We start from the raw sequence: 16,873 nt of genomic DNA on the forward strand, positions 1-16,873 counted from the left end.
ATATATATATGTATATATATATGCTGTAAGAGTTCATATAATAACATGAATTCAGAGGTCCAAACAAGCCACATTAGTCAAACAATGCATTTAGGGTGTTATGAAATAATTTTCAATGGAATACTTGAAAAGATGTGACGACATATTTTAGTAGTAATATTCCTTTTAGTTTTTTGTGCAGCCGACTGTTATTTCGTAAAACTGAAGCACATTGATAAAATACCCATATTTAATGCATAAACTGATTTTTTTTAAGGTAATTTTTTTAATAAAAATAATATAACCTGAGAACTAAAGTTCTTCATAAACAACAATGTTTATATCTTAGAAAACTGTGAAAGTCATAAAATTACAATTCGTGCTGTTGATTTTGTGATTTTATATAATATATCCTCCAGTATTAATTCAATATTTTCATTCATGTCTATTAAAATAAATTTTTTATGCATTCATGAATGTATCTTTCCTTTATTCCTTCTCTGTTTCATAAGTCTTTTAAAGATACAAACGCAAATGTTTCTGTGTAAACGTATTTATCTGTATCGTGTGTATAATAAAAATACTACTGAATTATAATAGTCTTTTGTTTTGTGCGTGTGTGTGTGTGTGCAGTTTCTGGCCCTTTTTTGTTTCCGTACTTGAAACCGTCGCTTAGTAACAGAAACCAACAAAACCCGTAACTGACTGTGAAAGCTAACCATAACCGGTAAGCGTGTTGCTAAAAGTAGATTTAAAAACATTTTACGTACGTTGAGACGACTAACTGTTGTGTTTGTACATTTTAAATATTTACTTTAAGAAGCTAACTCTTTAATATATAGTTAGGCCTCAAACGTGAATAACATTTCTAAGGTCAGTTAGCTAAATTTAGATCCCATTAAAACCCACATTTTAATTAAAAAAAGAAAGAAAGAAAAGGAAACGAGTAGAAAACGTCTATATTTCGTGGTTATAGTTGGTATCAGACAGCTCTGGAGATGTCAGTGCCTTTCTCCAACACTCACCTGAGAGTCCCGCGAGGTTTCGGAACACTTTTAGAGGGACTGGCCCGAGAGGTTCTCCGGGACCAGCCTGACAACATCCCCGCATACGCAGCGCAGTATTTCGACAAACTTCTAAAAAAAAGAGAAGGTAACTTACACTTCAACATTTTCAATGCTAGACAAACGCCGGTCACTGGTGTTTGTTTGTTTTTGTTTTTTTCCTGGCAGAAAGTGGGACGGATCCTACTGAGTGGGCTGCCAGACTAGACGACAGGTTTTACAACAATCATGCCTTCAAGAATACAGAGGTATTTATTGTTTTACTTCATAAGATAAAGCTTTTAATATGTCTAACTACTATGAATTTCATTTAATTTGTTTTTTATATTTATTTTCTCCAGACAGCAGGTCCTCAAGTAGAAGCTGCAGCAGAGGCCGGATCTAAGTGAGTCTTGTCTGTATTTGACAGAGGAAGACAGGAAGAGCACAAGAGAAATAATTGAAATATGTTCTCATGAAATTAAACTAAAGTTTATCTTTACATCATTAAAGAACTTAGATTCATTTTGCCATTTATTAAATTATAATATGGATCTTACTGTTAAATCAATATAGGGCCAATTCACAAACCAATAAACTTTTGAAGATGAATGGGACTAATTTATATCCCATTATACTGAAATATAATGGTAAAATGGTAAATGGCTGGTACTTATATAGCGCTTTTTTAAGTCAGGAGGCTTGGCCAAAGCACTATACACTACATTTAGTCATTCACCCCTTCACACACACACTGATGGTGGCAAGCTACATTGTAGCCACAGCCGCCCTGGGGCTCACTGACAGAAGTTAGGCTGGCGCACAACGGTGTAGCTTTGATCTCAACTTTGGTAGGGACACTATTGGTCTTAAGTCAGATTGGTCTGAAGTCATCGGTCCTACGCATTACGCATGCTCCTATTTTTTTTTATGCTTGACGTAAGCATCAGGGTGCATTTCCTTCAAAGAGAAATCAGCATGTTTTTGCTACATTTATACAAATTTTATAAGGACTACACACACAAGATGCCGTTTTTAATGCTTGAAGCATGAGTGGCTCGGAATAATGTAAAAGTGGGACAACCTTACACTTTGAAGGGGGTTCCATTTGAACTTACCAGTGACTAAGACGGAAGGTAAATATGTGCCTTTTTAATCAAATATAGTCTAAAGATGTCTTTTGTATGTATATTTATTCGGTGTTTTCTATAGGTAATATGCAGAGGTAAAACCCACTCTAATTTTTTTTTAATCTGATATGCTGTTATTCTCTGTATTGTAAAACAAAGCAAAATAACATATTCAAGGGACTGCAAATAGAGTCATTGTATTTACATGGGCGTGGGAACTATAAGAGGAATTGACACTGAGCATTTAAAATATTGACTTAAATATACAAGTTGTGAGAAAAGAAGCGACTGCTGCAACAACGCTGGACTGTAAATTATAAACACGTTATTCACATAGAATTATTGGTAGGGACAAGTAGGTCGGGCCAAAACTTTGGTAGGGACATGTCCCTATGGTCCCTATGCAAACCTACGCCCATGCTGGCACACACAGGCGCCACCGTGCCCTCTGAACACGATCAGGAGGCAATGCAGGTGAAGTCTCTAGCCCAAGGACGCAACAACACTGAAAAACCAGAGCCAGCGCTTCAACAAACAACCCTTAGGTTGCAGGGTCCAACATCCGCCGCCACTGCCACTCCAGTTAGATCCAATAAATCTATTTTTTTTTTAGCTCAATCCAATAATGTAAACAGATTAAAAAACGTACTGACTCCAATTTAGGAGGGATTGTAATACAATACAATCAAATTTAGCTGATCATATAATGCCAATAAGTGGAAAGGAAAGGCAGCTGATTCCATTGAATATTTGGCTTTGCAACAATCCCTCATTCTGAGAAAGGATATGGCAACATTGAAAAAAGAGCGATTCTCCTTTTCACCGGAACTTGTGTTGATGGAAAAATAATAGGCCCCTGCAGTGCCCTCCATCAACCAAGGTTGAGAAACAAAGGTCTTGGTTAGTTGACGGCTTTTCTTTTCTTTTTTTTCTTTTCTTTTTTTTTTCACAAGTGAGCATAACATGTTGCCTTTTGACATATTTAGCCCATATTATGTAGGTCTACAACTAACAGTTATCTTTCCAAGCAATGGATATTTTGCCCATTATTCTAATTAATTATGAATAGCCATATAGCAAGTGGTGTTTGATATTAGGTGAAAAAAGGAAAAAATAATTGAACCAGATGAAGCCAAAACTCTGCAACTAGAAGGTTTTTGGATAGAGCATATTTACAGACCAAGAGGAATTTTCACCTTAATTGCAAAATGCAAATATTGTTATACAATTTTGGCGTGAATACTGCTCTGGATGAAAAGGCACTTTACAATTGCACTTTGAAAATGTGCACAGACATGCTCTGGTGAGCAAGTTCTTTTGAGCAAATAGCCTATTTTAGAATTTGAACATTTAATAAATTGAAAAGACATTTCATAATCAATTAATCTTAAACAAATCAGATTAACAGTTTCAGCTCAAATGGTATGTTAACATGTTGTATTGAAGTTATTTCTTGTTTAGTACATTTGTACTTAATACCTATGACTTCTGAAATTACATCAGAAAAATTTGATAAATCAGAGTTAATAAAAAAAGAGACCTGCCTGCAAGACCAAGTACACTTCAGATTTACAGCTTCAGGAAAAAGCAGAACAGAGCTACTTGAGACCAGCAATTTCAGACACAGGTTTCAGTTTATATGTACAGCTGCATTATTCTAAGCGTTGGTTTGTTCATTAACGTTTTTAAAAATGTCTTCATTTTGTTGTTATTTTTTAGAGAAAAGTCAACTGACTTCCAAATGGAAGAAGAACCAAGTCTTTCAGTCGAAGAAGCAACACTTTCCACTGAACAGTTTCCTAATGCAGATAAAACGGATTCAGCTGGAAGCTCAGCTGATTACGAAAATCATGATACAACAGAAGAACTCACCGTTTCACATGAATTACAGCATACAGAAAACACATCTGTTACTGATAAACAACCAGATGAACAGAGTAGTACAGAAAAAGCTAAAACTAATCTGGTTGACAGACCAGAACATGAAGTCGATGTTAACCCCGTTCCAAAATGTACAACACATGAGCCTGATATACATCTCTCTAATTTGATGGCAGCCAAAGAAATATCAAATGTAGATATGAGCGAGGCAGGAGTGTTTGGATATGAGGAAGAAGATACACCAGATAATACTTCCAAAATTGAGGAGATTGTTAGCTCCAAAGGAGAGGAAGGTGTTAAAGTATCAGAACTAGTTGAGAGCCTTCAATATTTTGCTCTTGGTGATGCAGATGTCTGTGCTTCAGAGCTTGGAGGATCAAAAAGAACATTAGGAGATGGTATCTCTAAAGAAGATGCATATAGTGCAGAAGAGGAAGAAACTGGTTTCAAAATCCCTCCAGAAAACCATCAGGGAGTAGAGAATGATGAACAAGAAGCAGATGAGAGGGAAACAGAAACTGACTCTTCTCATGAGGAAACCAATAAAGGATTACTTCACTCTGAGAAATGCTTAGATAACAACGCCTTACCAAAGGAAGATTCTTTGGTTGAGATTAGTTTTGAGGATGATGCGGAGGATAGGTGCATTTCTGAAGTTGTGGGAAAAGATCTTGCGGAGGATGCTGCGATGGAGGATACGATGACTAATGTATCAGAAATGGCCCAACAAGACGAGTTCAAGGAGCTTGCATCAAATTCACCCGATTTGATTGAATCAGACGGTCAAGATAAAGCTGCAATGATGATCATAAGGAAGGAAGTTATGTCAGAAGATGAGGAAATACAAAGCCACGAGGCACCATTTAATACTCTGAAAGATAAAGAGGAAACAACTCCTTTAGATGAGAGTAATGATGATGAAAGAGAGATAGGTAGTAAAACCCCTGAATTGGAAAACAAAATTAAAGATCTGGAAGTAGATCCTAAAAATGATCATGAAATGCTTGATGAAAAACTCAACCTAAATAGAGAGATGGAAGATAATAATCCATCTAATGAGCAGGACGCTAAAGAAGATGAAACAACACACACAGTTAGTACTGAAAGCTACAGTGAGATGGATGATCAGGTCATTAATAAAATGGTAATACCAAACCCATCACTTCTCACTGACTTAGAAATGGCTGTGACAGAGAACAAAACCTTGGAGCAAAATCAAGAACATCTACCAGAACAGAATGAGCAAAGTCCCAGAATAGTTGGAGAGTCAGATGATGTTGCAGAAGAAAAGCAGGACACATTGAAACAAGAAGAAGAAATGGCTAATTCTGAAGTGCAAGAGCCGAGTGAGAAACTGGAAAAAGAGGAGGCTATGCTCGCTACTGTTTGTGCAGATTTGACAGCTGATGACCATAAGGCGGAGGAAAGACCTGCTGCATTTGAGGAGGACACCACAGAATCTGGAAACATCAATGACAAGGTAGTCTTGGTTGTTTGAAAAAAAAAAAAAAAAAACTTGTTATGATACATGTCACACTATTTCTAATAATTCAAGCTACAATTTGTATATTCTGTAGGCGATTTCTCATTGATGCCACAACTGTATTACAACTGAAGTATCATTTTCAGGGCTGAAACAATGAATCGGATGAATCGTGATTAATTGATTATCACTAATTTAGTAATCAATCAATCATTAACTGGAGTGTAGAGACTCTAAAACATGCATTTAGCTTACATTTAGCTTTAGAGCAGTAATTATGCAAATATTTTATTAAAAAAAAACATATCAACATTTTGCATTTAAGATTTAAAAAAAATGTCCGTAACTATGCGCTATCCAGAACTCCTCAAGTAGAAAATGTTAAGTCTAACCTGGTATAATTTCCTAAAAATGATTCTTTAAAGAATCTTTGTCTAACTGATTATTAATTTAAAAAATAGTTAACAGATTAATCGACTTGCAAAATAATCATCAGTTACAGCCTTTATTATTTTATTATACTACTGTACAGTAATGTCTGAGTAAATGTCCCTTAGTGGATAGAAACCACCCACATTTTAGACACATCAACAAGGTCCTTGTGTGTGGTGTCACACAGTTGAACAGGAAGCCAAAAATGACCGTGGTTACTACAGAGACTTCTGCAGTTAGATGAGCCTATGAAGATGTCCCAGGAGTTCTACTTTAAAATTCTTAGGAAGTATAATTCCCAGGATAGGATTTTTTTAATTTTCATTTTTTCGCCACCTTGAAAACAAACAAATTAAGAATAAAACTAATGAACAAATATATCAGTTTTTAAAAAGTATGTACATTCTTGCAAATATGCCAATAACATTTTTGCATGAACCTCCTCATCACCAATGAACTATCTTGCCAAATTGTGCGTAAAGCATCCAAATGACTACATAAAGGCAGGTCAGTTGTACATATGTAACTCTATACGTTAAATTTCAGCCCTATGTGGTGAGATCTGCACCCAATTCTCCTTTTTAAAAATCATTAGTCATATGTTATAATTCCACCTAAACAATAGTTCAAATAAAATTTTAAAAGCTCAAAATTATCATTAGATAAATACCAATGATTGGTTCATTAAAGCTAACTGGCCTTAATAATAAGACTGTAAGCCCAAAACTCTTCGGTGGGATATGTGTGAAAATATTTTCAGATATTTCTTTCTCCCACTGCACCTTCAATCTGATACACCTCTCTTTTTATTCTGTCCTAGTTATAAATGAGCAACTAAACAATTGGTCTCAAAAAGTAGAACCCCTTTCTGATTTGTCTGGACCAACCAGGCTTCTTTAAACATGTAGGAAGGGAGTGTAGGAAGGGGTTCTGAGAATGTTACTATGGTAACTTCTTCACCATGTACGTGTCGTCATGGTTTTAATAGGAGATGTGATGCTGATAGTTGCTAGGCACCCTCTGTATCAGTAACTTACCTTTTAGAGCAGCTTCTAACGCACTGTGTAAAAAAGTAAAACCCCTAACTTTAGTTTAGAGAAACATCTTTTTTTTCAATATGGAGACAAAAATAGTAACACTTGAATGTTTGATTTTTTTTTTTTTTTACTCAATCCAAAATGTTCAGTTGGCTAAACAGCAGCACTTTGACATGTACACAATATATGAAGCAGGTATGAGCAAACTGTCTGCAAAGGAATTCAATACCATCAACTAAAAGGTGTTTACAGTTTCTAAATATTGATCTGTTGATTGTCAGAGTTACTCAGCTTTGAGGTATTACGCATGTGTTGCAATTACCATGATAAAAAGCTCCACAAATTGGTAGCGTTACGTTGCTATTTGACATATAAAGCGGATAAATGGATGTTTTTGCTGGTCCTCCCTCTCTCTCGCCGTCTTCTCTGTGAGGCTTGCAGAGGCGTGTGGGCGGCTGTACCAGCTGGGATCAGAGGGATGGAGAGGGCTGTTAGCTCTCTCTGCCTCTAATAAATTTATAACACCTCCCAGCCCCCCCAAAAAATTATCCAAGATGCTCTTGGAGTTTTTGTTTTCACACCAAATGTAGGAATTTTAGGTCGAATATAGTCAGCAGTAATTGTTTTACTGCCATCTGGGCTTTAAATAGTATGTCCATGCTGGTCACTTGTTTTTGTTTTGTTTTAATATGAGGAGTTCCTTAGTGTGACGGAGAAAGTTGTTACAAAAGCAGCTTTCGTGCGAAATAACCTCTTTTTATATTAAAATCATTTAATATCAAGCTGTTAAGTTTTCTTATATAGAATGCATAATGCTCCCATGCTTTGTGTTTATCTGCTTAAGTTTGTACTTTATGGACCTGTTAGATATTCGAAGGGTAAAGTAAGCCGAGTAGGTCAGCAACCCAAATGAGGTGGAAAAGATGAAACACATGCTGTTAGGTTTGGAGAAGGTCTCTCTCTCGCTTTCTCTCTCTCTCTTTCTTTCCCTGCCTCTCTCTTTCTCTCTCCTTCTCCCTCTCTGCGTGAGCGGCTGTTACTGAACATACAGCGAATGTTAGCGAGAGCCAGTCAGGCATCTGTATTCTGTCAGAGACCTGCCTAAAGAACATCCTCCTTGGCCCAAGTAGAAATTTAGACGCTAGATCCGTTCACCTGCAGACGGGAGTCATCCGAAAGCAAAAGAGATGGACTGTCATAATGTAAGTAGAGGCTTTAGATAAACTTTTCTGCAGATAACCCTTTAATAGTTGTTTTTGCGATTGAGGTGTGACTTGATGATGACTGGGAGTGTTCTGGATTTTGTCCAACTGCCTTGATGAGCTGGGTTTGTTGTTTTTATTGCGTTTAAAACAGTATGAGGTTTTTTTTCGATAGGAAGAATTTGTAGAAAGAATTGATTATGGTGGATAGAAACATTCTAACTTTACAGATTGGAAAAACAGAGTAATTATGTTGGCAGTGTATGTCTCTGTTCCCCTGTGAAAAAGCTGGATGCTGGCTGCTCTGTAAGCAGTCAGACAGAGAGGCTAATGAATACTGGCCGAACAGGTGGGTGGTCACACTCCCACACTGAAAGGGGTTTCACTGGAGACATGATGCACTGCCTCACCGAGATAGTGGGATGGCACTGGGACCGTTCTGTGGGCTGCCTTTTTTGTGGAAAATGTCAGTCCGTTACCATAAGCAAAGCACGACTTAATCGGGAACTGTTGTCTCTGCATAGATTGAATAGGTGTTTACATAACTCTTCAATATCCGTGGTACTTTTTCACTGACAGTTTGTCACTAGCCAGAATTTCTCTTCCACCCACTCCTGTTCTTCTCTAGGACTGTGGATTCTAAGGGGCTGTCCTGGACTGCAGCAGTTTTTTTGTTGGATCATCTCTTTTCTGGGAAAAAACTTGCAGAGAGAGTGAATTTTTATTTGAAATATGGCTTAAAGTGTGAGTTTAGCAACTTTTACTTAAAAAAAAAAAGCCATCTAAGACTGTGCACTGCTATTTCTAGCAGTTTTTTAGTAATAGATTATATATAATAGATGATAGTAATAGATAATACTAGTTATTTCCTAACTTTCTTTTACAATAATAAGGCACACATTTTGGAAAAGTCATTGACATGAACAAAAAAAATGAAGACTTTAAAAAAAATGGGTGTTGAGGTACTGAGAACACAGAAGGACCATAACTGATCACGGCTGCTGAAACAAACATGCTTTAGAGGGAAAAAAAGATACAACTGTTAAGTATTTACAGTTAACTTGGCAAAATATGGTATCCCAATCTGTTTTGATGAATAACTCCCACAAGTGTTTAATGGGAAAAAAAAATAAAAAAGTAAGAGAAAACACCATCATACGATCCTTAAATCTGTTCCCATGCTGCTGTAAACATACTTTTCCTCGCAGCAGGAGGAGTGCAGCCGACCCCAGGAGGAGGAGGACATCATGGACATCCCCCTAGACGACCCGGAGGCCAACAGAGCTGCTGCCAAGATTCAGGCTGGCTTTCGCGGCCACATGACTCGTAAGAAGATGAAGCCAGAGGACAAAACCGAAGGGGAGGAGGTGAGCAGCACTGGGGATGTGCTCCCCAGCAGCCAGGGGGGCTCAGGTCAGTGAATTAGGGCCAAGGGGTAAGGCTAAGTCCCATAATGCCGTTAAAAAGAGCATTATGGTTAGTGATTGTAAGAGAGAGGCTCCCATCACATCATAACTACTCTTAATAATGTACGGTAAGTGATGGAGAAATTATTAGATCACATTGGTATAATATTTGGATAAAGCCTAATATGTGAATGCAAAATCTGATAATGTCAGGTTGTCTTCTCTGAGACAAACACATGAACAAAATGCAGGAACACAGACTGGTTTACCATCTTTAACATTACAACGACGACCATTTATTCCATTAAATAATTCAGTACATCTTTTAAAAGTCCCTCATGGTTTAAGTCAAGTGTGATTAATGCAAGACATAACAGAGTGACTCATTTAATTACCCCATGGGATAGCGACAGATGATTGAATGTCTCATATCATTTTTTCCCCTTAAGTGCTCGAATGAATCTGCCTCTTGAAGCGAAAGGCAGAAGATGTTCAGGTTTCATTTGCTCGGAACAATTGCCATGATCTAGCACCAATTTACTAGTCCTAATAGGACACAAGACAGGAGAGGAGAGAGAAAGAGATCAACCTTTAACAACTTTATCAAAAACATTTTTTAAAAATCAGCATTTCTATATGTAACAAAAGCTCAGGATGCGTGAATTGTAATTGGTTTTTGACCCCATTTCTACCACTGTTAAAAACAACTTGGTTAATGGACACAGTGACTCAGTGCACAATAACAGGTTTGGAAGTATTAACACTGAATCTATAACCATAAAAAAAAACATTTCAAATAAATGTCCACACAGTAAAAAAAAAAAAACAAAAAAAAAACAAGTGCTACTTTAACACCTAAAGAGTTGAATATAACTCTGTTTCAGATCAAATTTGGTCCCAGTCCAAATGAGTGTAAACTTTACTCTACAGCTTGTGTCAGATTTTACTTACTTAGTTAATTTTACTCATATTAGTGTTAAAATCAAGAAAACCTCTCAGACTATCGGCTATTCGACACCATATAGAGTAAAAGTTCAACTCCATGGCTGCAAATTTTATACTGATTATTAACTCCAACATTTGAGCAGATATACACTCAGTATAGTTGTAAATAATCCATTTAGAGTTAAATTGGTTAACTCTGAAAATTAAACACACTTTTTTTTTTACTGTGCTTGTAGAAGAAATGACAAGAGACTGAAACAGTTAGATTAGAGGAGAGGATTTTAGTTAAGTGTAGATTTTTCTTAAAATGTGTCTGTTGAAACTTGAGTTAGAAAAAGTTTTCTTCTCCAACTTTAAAAAGACAAATCCATGAAATTGAAGGTACACTCTTAAACCCGGCTCTTTATAGATGTTTAAAATGTATGTTGTTTAATTTTTTTTTAGAAATCAGTGAATGAGTTCTGTCTCTCCTACCTGATGTTCTGTTTGGTTGCTCTGTCCTAGCCCCCCTTTTCTTCCAGAGAAGTTGCATAATATACTTTATTAATTCAATTGAGTGTAACCAAATGTAATTTAAGCCATGAGGTGGACATTGCATAGCAATAATAAACTTGAAGCTGGAGTCGAAAAACAAAACAACAAAATAAAACTTGTAGCAACAAAACAAAATGACTTTAAAAAATGAATATGAATTAAATGAAATAAAACTCAAAACCATATCCTCATACTTTCTGTAATATTTCCAAAATAATTTAATTGCATTGTGCAAAACCTTTTACAACCATACGCTGGATTTAAATTTTTTTTTTGGTTCTGATCCATATTAAGATATGTTGACTCAATATCAAAGGGAAATCAGTAAAAGTAAATTCTTTGTGGTCAAATTGTATTTTCCACATTTACTAAAAGGTTTACTTTGGGTAGACTGTTGGTTGTGAAAGTGGTTTCAAAAACATGTTTAGATTAAAAGGTCCAAAACAGGTTTTTTTACCAAAGCAACATATGGTGAAGAGGTGAATGACTTTAACTCCAGGCAAAAAAAATAGGACAGACAACAAAAAAGAAGAAAGGAAAAAAATTATCAAAAGAAGGCAATTTAAAATGAAGGTAAAATAAAATACAAATGCATGTAATAGTTAAATTTTTTGAAGCCTCCTTTTATTAAAGACTTATACATAAATTAAAGGCAACATGAATGACATTAAATAAAACTTTAATGTATATGGCCCAACGTTTTCCCCCAATTAGGGCTATTTAAATAATTAGAATTTTTAACATGGTGGATCTGCATCACTGGTTCCTCCTAACCTAGTTGCTGGAAGCTTTGTGTCTTTAGGTAGGAGTTGTATTAATAGCTGCAGGTGCATTAGGTACAGTACATGCCTAAAACAGCCGAGCAGAATTAATGGACCTGTCGAAGTGGAAGTAAGGCATCTTGAGCTCCTCCCACAGGGGAAGACCCCCTTTTTAGGAAAAGAGGTGCTCATCAGTCATTCCAGCTGCCACCCAGAAAACTCTACTTTAAAACTTAGTTAAACCAGTAAAGATTTGGAATAATATAGAACTCCTTTTTTTCCCTCAACTTATGTTACTTCAGCCCAACCCCAGTGTGTCTTTTTGTCTCAAAGGCTCTTTAACATTGAGTGTAGTGTATTCAGAGCACTTCTTTCTTGGTTCTCCATACCCTAACTACGCCTCACCTGTTTCTGTTTTTAGAGACAGGAAGATCGGGGGCAGTAGAGAGAGACGACACATCTGTGCCGGAGCAGTGATGCCCCTGGCCTGACCTGAGTGATGAGAAGGAGAAGAGTCAAGAGGAGGTGGTGAGAGAGGGCTGGCACAAGCTGGTTTTCTGGCTTACCTTTTTAACCCTGCCCCCTGCACAAATGATTCCCTTTTTTTTCTAACATGAGTTAGCTCTAGAGAATGAACAGTGTTGAGGGTGTGTTATGTGAAATATTTGTGAACTTTAACACTCCCTCCTTGCTTCTTCGATGGCCTCATCAATGCGGATATGTTTGACCCAGAATTTGCAACTCACTGCATGTACTTGTGAAACTTCTGGTACTGTGCTAGTTTTTAGATCATGATCTGTGAATGTGAAAAATGAATGTCCTCCAAATGCTAAACAGGGCTTATGTTTTTTGAATGGATCAGTACATATATCCTGTGTATACACCTTGTATGCATCACTTTTGGTGATTAGTGGCCTATCATGTTTGTTGATTTGTAGTGTTTATTGCAGTGCTTGTATTTTGACAGTTATCTGATTTGCTTACAAAATTATTAAAGCATCCAAATCACCAAAAGAAAGTAGCTATGTATGTTCTATTTGTTCTTTTTATTTTTTTTGACCGCCTGATAAGTCTTTTCACAACTCCAAGCATTTTTTCTATAAATCTGATCTTCCAGAGCATTAAGCATGCAGTATCTCCACTCTTATCCATATGCATTTTAGTACAGCATTACCTTATATGACAGTTCTATATGCTCTCTTTTTGTGTTGTGTATTATGAGTTTTAAATACCGGTACCCTTTATGCTTCAAAAATTAACAGAGTAAAATCAGAGTTTTGGTGTAGAGACATGGCATTACACTAATAAATCCATTCCAACCACACAGCGAAACGTGAAGATGTGTTTGTTCCAGAAAGGCCACTTTTATCTTCGTCTTTGCCTCGTTCTTCCGTTAAATGGTGAAATGTTCAGCAGCTCTTCCTTCTCTGCAACAGAAGCTGAGTATTTAATGAGAGGAAGCATGTTTTATTGAAAGTTAAACATTGTTTGGTCTGCTGTGGTGTTCACTTATGTAATAAATCTTGTGAATATTTTATAACATGAATGTGTGTTTACCGCGTTGCCGACAAAGTTCTGGGGTGTCTTTCTACACACAGTGATATATGTTGTTGTTATATACAGGTTTGAATTTGTTTCTAAGTTTTGTCTTGTGCACCACTTCAATCAATTGCAATAGAATGCTATGTGAAAGAGCATCATAAAGAGGTTAACCTAAAAAAAGTTTGGAAGGCATACAACCCCACCCCCTAAGGTTTCAAAGCAGGTTTGGGTTTAAAATGAAATCCTTCTTCAAACATCTCAAAAAGGACTGAGAACCCATCACCAAGTATGGAAGAATTATAGCACAATTTCAAGATATTCATTATAAACTGGATGAGATGCATTTGACACGAAATGTGTTACCTAACAACAACAAAAATCTGGATTTTATTTAACAGTCACCTTAAAAGGCTGTAAAAGGGTCCTTTTTGTATGTAACCAAATGTCTTGCAGGCACAGAAAAGTCATGAAAAAGGTGTTTGGTTCTAATCAGAACCTAAATGAAACTAGATGAAAAATGGAAAGCCAACATAACCTCATTACCCTGACAACGCCATTCCCCCAAGGTGGTAGCATCAACATCATGTGGAAATGCTTTCTTCTGCAGGTATCGGGAAGCTCTTCAGTTAATATGGAAATCGATGGAACTACCTACCAAGAAGAAAGCAAACCTAGATGCTTGAAGACACTTGAGAATATGAGGTCCACAAAGACTACACTAAACATTAATCCAGAGCTACAACAGAAATTATCAATATTCATACTGCCTGGTTAAAGTCTAGATTATCTACTTGCAGTCCAAATGAGCCATTTCCTCAAGAAATAATTTGCAAACATGTCAGTCTTCAGATGTATAAAACTGGTCTGTCAGTAGTTTTACCCCAAAAGCTTTGCAGCTTGTAAAAAGTAGTTCTGAAAAAAGCTATTTAGGGTTAACTACAAATACACCCAGCACTGATTTAAGTTGGATGTTATGTGCTACTTTACGCTTTTCTATCGCAAACGCCTAAAAATGTTTTGTATAAGACATGTATAAGACTTCCAGGTACATATCTTTGCAAGGTGCTATATTTAATAATACATAACTTATTACAATAAGGTTCCATGAACCCCCAAAGTGTAACTCAATTTCTTTTCATTTGCCGAGGCAGTCTTGTTCACTTTATGAGAAACAGGATAGTGCATCTTCAGTCTCCCTGTGCACCCACTCAGCCCACCCACACACATCGGAGCAACGAAGCACACTGCACAAACCAGAGCTGCACATGCTTCCTCACACAGGAAGAACACAACCCATCCTTCAACATGCTCATCGCACTCAAGTCACTCTTTCCCACTGTCTGTTGCACACAGTGTCATACACACTGTCACACGCTCTCATGTGATAGGCTATGCCACCAGCTGTAGAGATAGGACAGCCAACATCTTGTTAGAAGTGGTTTTGCGATGGCAGAGTGCAAGCATTTCCTTCTCAGGTTGACATTACTCCTCCTCCTCAATCTCATAAACATCCTCTATGGGTTTTATTTGGACCTATTCTTTTCTCCTACTCAGTCCCAGAGGTGCTACGGCCATATTCTGCTGTCTCTTTAATGACTGTGGGTGAACAATCAATATTATGCACACCTCCAAAGATAGCAAAACACCCACTTTGCACTGTAGATTGAAGTCTGACAGTGAAGGGAAAGACATATTTTAAAAAATCAGCCAGGGAATCGTTATTGCAGGGATACAGAAGGATCACCATGTAAAGTAGTTTGTAAAACATAAACCTCCCTGAAAAGTCTATGTAGCTAAAGCTGGAATATTTTAGAAGTAAAAGAGGAAGGATTTGCTTGGCTGGACATGTTCTATTTCTTAGACTGCTTGTCAGTGAGAGATGATATCTAGTCTCCTGGGTCATAATTAAAGATGAAGAAGCCAGGGCATAAACAGCAGGGGGCGCAATCACATTTTCTCCCATGGCTATTCAATTGGCCCCAACATCTTAGACACACCTACTGAATCTCGAGAGAGACAGACATGAAGATGCAGAACATTGAGCATATATAGGAAATCTTTTTGCTCGTTTTGTTGCTTTACAGCATTGGACTGGGAAAATAAATGTCTCTGAGTTGAATCAGCCTTATGAGGTGATTCATATGAGGTGGATATGAGGTAGAGAGACCAACAGGGTGTTTAAATATATTGTGAAATAATGTTTTTTTTTTTTATTAATTGATATACAGTGATAATAGAAACAAAGCTGGGTAAAGTAATATAAGTTCCGATATTAAAGAGAATGTGTCTCAGTAACATCACAGCAATCACTATAATCCAGAATTGTGACAGGTAAAAATGTTTTTTATTTCTGCTTACATCTTTCTGTCCGAATGTTTTTTTAATTATTTATGTAGGCCATTGATAAAACAAGTAAATGCCATCTTGAGTATGTATGACTTAACATAGTTGATTTAGCTGTACAGTAGAAATTAAATCTGAGCTCTAATACATTTATTTACTCGGCCATCTTCTTTCCTTCCAGTCTTTTTTTTTATTAACAATAAAACTGTGTTCAAAAGCTGAAAAACTACATCAAAAGAGAGAAATATCTAACAAGTGGTATTATTGAGAACAATGGTTTGAGTCATTTAATGTTAAACACCACTGTCTGAATCTCCATTTGTCTTCCTCTCATGTCCCACTTGATTAAGAGCCTATTAGAAGATGGGAGAAGTGGCAAAGTCTGCCTTTTACAGAGGGCAGAGGTGAGGGGAGAGGTTCAGCTTTGATGGCTCCACACATAAGAGGCTAAATCCTGGGTGGCTAACTGCTCCCACAGAGCTCTCAGTCAACCATGGCTCCTCCTCTGCAAAAGGCAACCTTTGTTTTCCAACAAAATCCAGTATAATAAAGACTATCGTAAAGTGTGAGAGATAAACTAAAATGCAGATGACTCATTAGTTTCTACAGGGTAATCTGGAGCCTAAAAAGAGAGATAATTGATAAAACATAGAGATTTTACATATAATAACGGTATACCTGAAATAAAATGACAAAAAAAAAAATCTGGTAGAGATCAAAAATGTCTAAGGAGTTAACATCTTTCAAATTAGGTTTTCTTCCTTATTTACTCTATTTAGTATTTTTTCCAGGAAGGCAATCAGTCTTTTTCCTTAAGTTTTACACAGCTTTAATGGGCTGGCCAGTACTTTTGATGTCCTCCCTCGTACTGCTCACTATCGTTTTTCTCAAAGAAGAGGCTACAGCCTCTACTCCACCAAGAGGACAGAGTAAGTATAGCTCTTTAGTTTTGGCCATTTTAGGGCTGATTTTAGTGTAAAAAATTCAAAGAGGTAAATTCCCTTGCAAAAGCAAAAACTTGAAATTTTCCATATTTGGGCTTTTTTTATTTATTTATTTTTACAAATACAATCTGAAGATCAACGATTTTGGCATGCACTTTGACTGGGTTTTTTTTTAACAGATTGTGTGTGAAATATGATTACATCCAAAATC

At 36.7% G+C, this 16,873-nt stretch overlaps 1 protein-coding gene across 3 annotated transcripts; it reads left to right on the forward strand.

Moving 5' to 3' along the window:
* Positions 1-3,874: 3,874 nt before the first annotated feature.
* nrgn (neurogranin) lies at positions 3,875-13,334 on the forward strand. 3 transcript variants are annotated; one of them, XM_015378962.1, is made up of 3 exons: positions 3,875-5,513; positions 9,396-9,600; positions 12,255-13,334. In XM_015378962.1, the coding sequence occupies exons 1-3, from the start codon at positions 3,894-3,896 to the stop codon at positions 12,308-12,310; spliced, it is 1,881 nt and encodes a 626-aa protein (XP_015234448.1). In that variant the 5' UTR covers positions 3,875-3,893; the 3' UTR covers positions 12,311-13,334. The 3 variants fall into 3 exon arrangements, with proteins under 3 accessions (XP_015234448.1, XP_015234456.1, XP_015234464.1); XM_015378970.1 differs by having other exon boundaries at positions 9,396-9,554; XM_015378978.1 differs by lacking the exon at positions 3,875-5,513 and adding an exon at positions 7,553-8,187.
* The last annotated feature ends 3,539 nt before the right edge of the window (positions 13,335-16,873 follow it).

This window comes from Cyprinodon variegatus, unplaced genomic scaffold, assembly GCF_000732505.1.
Source record: "Cyprinodon variegatus isolate N-32 unplaced genomic scaffold, C_variegatus-1.0 Scaffold10, whole genome shotgun sequence".
NCBI classification, from domain to species: domain Eukaryota; kingdom Metazoa; phylum Chordata; class Actinopteri; order Cyprinodontiformes; family Cyprinodontidae; genus Cyprinodon; species Cyprinodon variegatus.